Raw genomic sequence first — 3,439 nt, 5'->3', positions numbered from 1 at the left:
CAGCTGTTTAGTCTATCTATTGAAGAATGTAGATTATTACACTCTGATAGTTAAAACCTGGAGCTACAGGAGGGGTCTTCAGAACCGATTGTGGCCTCTCAACCGTGTGGTCAACTCGTGACCCGTGGCATGTTTTGTGAATTCTCCGGCCGAAGCTCCAAATAAACCGTCAGTGTTTGCCATCAAAGCTCCAGCTCTCCTTGTGTCTCTCTGAGTCCTCACTAGGGGCGTAAAGTTTCCGGAAAGTTTCCATGGGAAGTTAAGCTGGGGAATTTCGGAAATATTCGATGCTGAATTAAACAAAAAAACATGACATTTCAACAGATTTAAAAAAATAAAAATAATAATTGAACAATTATTTGTTTCATTGAAGAACGAAAACAGGAATTTTGAGTTAAATGTTACTCATCCCTCCCAACCCCACTCATTAAAAATGAACAAAAATGCACCTCCCATTCAAAATGTTAAATGAAAAGAGCCCTTCTCCCTCCAAGTCCCATTAAACATGCAAATCTTCCTTCAAGCAATCCTCTGCATTTTGGCTAAACCCTTTCAGTCAACGGGCTCTTCCTGGGCCTCATCAACATCACACTCTGAGTCTTCCTCTTCAGCGTCACTGTCCAGCCTTGTTGAGGATGGCTCTGTGTCAGGCTCAGAGAGCCTTAGGTTTGCCCGAATGCCAACCAGTTTTTCCACTCTCACATTTGTGAGCCTGTTACGAACCTTTGTGTGGTCTCAATAGCCATGCAGTAAGCAGTGTGCTATGGCATGGATATTCAAGTGTACTTGAATGGCATCTGTTTGTTTTAGTCAAGATTATGAAATACTTTCCCCAACTACATTTAAGTTCCCTTTGAAGAGCCAACCTTCAATTTTGAAAATTCCCAGTTTATTCCCATAAATTCCCGTTTATTCCCGTGGAAAGTTTCCATCTTTGAAAATTCCCGGAATTTTGCAACCCTAGTCCTGACTCCAATTGCTTCAGAAGTTTCCCCCACTATCATGAGGGAAAACACATTTAATACTGACTTGTTGTATATCGTCAGTGAATAAACGCCTCGACTGTATGCTGGCTCGGGTCTCATCCATCAACAACATTAAACACAACGCAGACACCGCTTATCGACACCGGTTACACTTATACAAAAAACCAAGCTGTCTAGGTTGATCAGACCCTTTTCAGAAAACAGATATTAGCAGGGCATTAAGTGAGAGTACGACTGCCCCTTCTTCGTCTAACCTGCTATAAGTCTGTGTTTTTATTTTTCCTACGTCTCAGGAGTGCCCGGATGAGGTGTTTCTGGAGGGTGTGTTGCAGCCCAGTCTGGAGAAAGGGCGGCTCGGCTCTCTGCAGAGCATCATGGAGAAACTGGACCCGGGTCTGGAGAACTGCAGCCGGTACCTCATCGCCTCCTGCCAGTTCCTGCAGAGGAGAGGATACTTCAACACCCTCTACCAGCTGCAGCAGTTCATGACGGTCAGAGCCTTTATTTATCATTTGAAAGGGACAAAGAGAAAGTGGTGAGGTCCGTGGCTTGATTTAAATACAAAAAACGAGCTAATCAGAAACAGAATACCTTTATTAGTCCCACAGAGGTAATGAGATAATGCTTTGTGCATAAGCAACAACAGTTATTACACCTAGAAAACATTGGTTGTTATGCCTACTGGTTGAAGCAATACTTTTATAACGTATTACACCTTAAAGGTATGTTAGAAAAGTGTTTATTTTGCACAGATTCTTTTTTCTTATGAACCCTTCATTAAAAGCATTATCTGCTTCCTAAAGGAGTACAACGATAATATCTTGCAGGAAATACACAAAGATGAGAGAAAAGTTTGATAAACCTTGTTGGGTCCTGACCCCCAGTTTGGAAACCACTGCTCGATACAGTCAATCCTAAATAAAAAAAATAAAAAAAAATTATTATATATTTTATTGCACTTTTTTTTACTTTCATATGAGTTTTTTTTTTTCTATATTGCAAATTCCCACCTTTTTAACTTCTTGTCATTATATAAATGTTTGTCTTATTTCATTGTAGATAAAGCAACTGTCACATATAAAGTGAAAAACAAGCCCAGAGATATACTGGGGAAGCAGTGTTGTGCCGTTGTTGTAACATTTTCTTTGAGGTAATGAAATAATACTGTTTGTGTGTGACATGCTGTGTGCCCGTGCAGGATCACGTGCGTGCAGCCATGACGTGTATCAGATTCTTCACTCATGGAGCCACTTCCTACCTGCAGCTGGGAGAAAACCAGGTATACATCCCTCTAACAAACCCTTCTTTACATCGGAGAGAAAGTAGTCCCTGACTTTAACCTGTTCACCTGTGCAGAGCTGGCTGGTCCGGGCCAAAGAGCACCTGAGGACGTTCCTGCAGGAGCAGCAGGGCCGGGGGGGCGGGAAGAGGAGGTCGCAGGTCAACTCCTTCAGGAAGATGATGTCCTCCAGCGACGTCTCCAGGTCTTTACATATTCTTATTTTAATTAATGCGAGGAAATAAACCTACATGTTTGTTTGTTTAAGCCCCGTAGCCCTCAGCCATTTCTACTGCATTATCCGAGATCATCCATTACCTTACTATTCCTTTACACGTTGATCAATCGGATTGAGTACAAATAATTGAAAATGAGTAAAAAAATAATTACAGTAAGAAAAATGACACTTTATAAATGACCTGTTTTACGTGACATTTCTCACATTTAGAGTGAATATACTATGTTCCTCTTGGTTCATGCAGGCATATGAACACCATCGAGCTGCAGCTGGAGGTGACTCGCTTCCTGCACCGCTGTGAGAGCGCCGTCTCTCCGAAGTCTCCTCGGACGGCAACATTTGCCCCCAAATCCTCCGGAGCCAGCGCCCCCCCCACCCTGTTCGGAGGAAGCCCCGTGAAGGTGGAGGTCGCCTGCAAGGTCAGGGTCATGTTGTCATTATAACAGTAATGAGTTTTAAATGCATTTCAGTTTTTTAAATGTCTTTCCTCATGTGTTAAAACCCTGGATACAATTTGTCGTAGTTTTGTAGGAGGTATAAATCTATCTATGTTTATATATCTCAGTTTTGATTGTATTTTCTTTTGGGGAACAAATTGGACATCCTCCCAAAATGTTTGAATGCACTTGATTTAAGTCACGTTGGAGCTGAGCAAAATGAATGTTGTGTAAACATCAGTTACACAAAAAAAGTTTTTATTTCTGAGGCTTTACAGTCATGTGCTTTTTTTAAAAATGTTTATAGTACCCTTAATTACATTGTTGAATATTTCATAAGTTGGATTTATTTAATACTTTTGTGTAATTATTGTCAATTATTATAAGGCACAGTTCATTGTTTCTCTATATCAGGGGTCGGCAACCTTTTTGATATGAAGTGCCATTAAAAAAATATAAATATATATATCAGCGTGCCGACGTTCGTGAATTATCAACG

At 40.9% G+C, this 3,439-nt stretch overlaps 1 protein-coding gene across 1 annotated transcript in view; it reads left to right on the top strand.

Moving 5' to 3' along the window:
* Positions 1 to 1,273: 1,273 nt before the first annotated feature.
* Positions 1,274 to 3,439, top strand: part of LOC104940846 (zinc finger FYVE domain-containing protein 26-like) — an 8,963-nt gene continuing 6,797 nt past the window's right edge. The window contains exons 1-4 of the mRNA XM_010765841.1: positions 1,274 to 1,477; positions 2,185 to 2,265; positions 2,343 to 2,470; positions 2,748 to 2,922. Of these exons, the coding sequence (XP_010764143.1) occupies positions 1,361 to 1,477; positions 2,185 to 2,265; positions 2,343 to 2,470; positions 2,748 to 2,922 (501 nt within the window). The 5' untranslated portion in view covers positions 1,274 to 1,360. The remainder of the gene's footprint in view (positions 1,478 to 2,184; positions 2,266 to 2,342; positions 2,471 to 2,747; positions 2,923 to 3,439) is intronic.

This window comes from Notothenia coriiceps, unplaced genomic scaffold (assembly GCF_000735185.1).
Source record: "Notothenia coriiceps isolate Sejong01 unplaced genomic scaffold, NC01 NC01_scaffold00002769, whole genome shotgun sequence".
Classification (NCBI taxonomy): domain Eukaryota; kingdom Metazoa; phylum Chordata; class Actinopteri; order Perciformes; family Nototheniidae; genus Notothenia; species Notothenia coriiceps.
The sequence above is the reverse complement of the archived record's forward strand: the minus strand, read 5'-3'. Positions and strand labels throughout refer to the sequence as shown.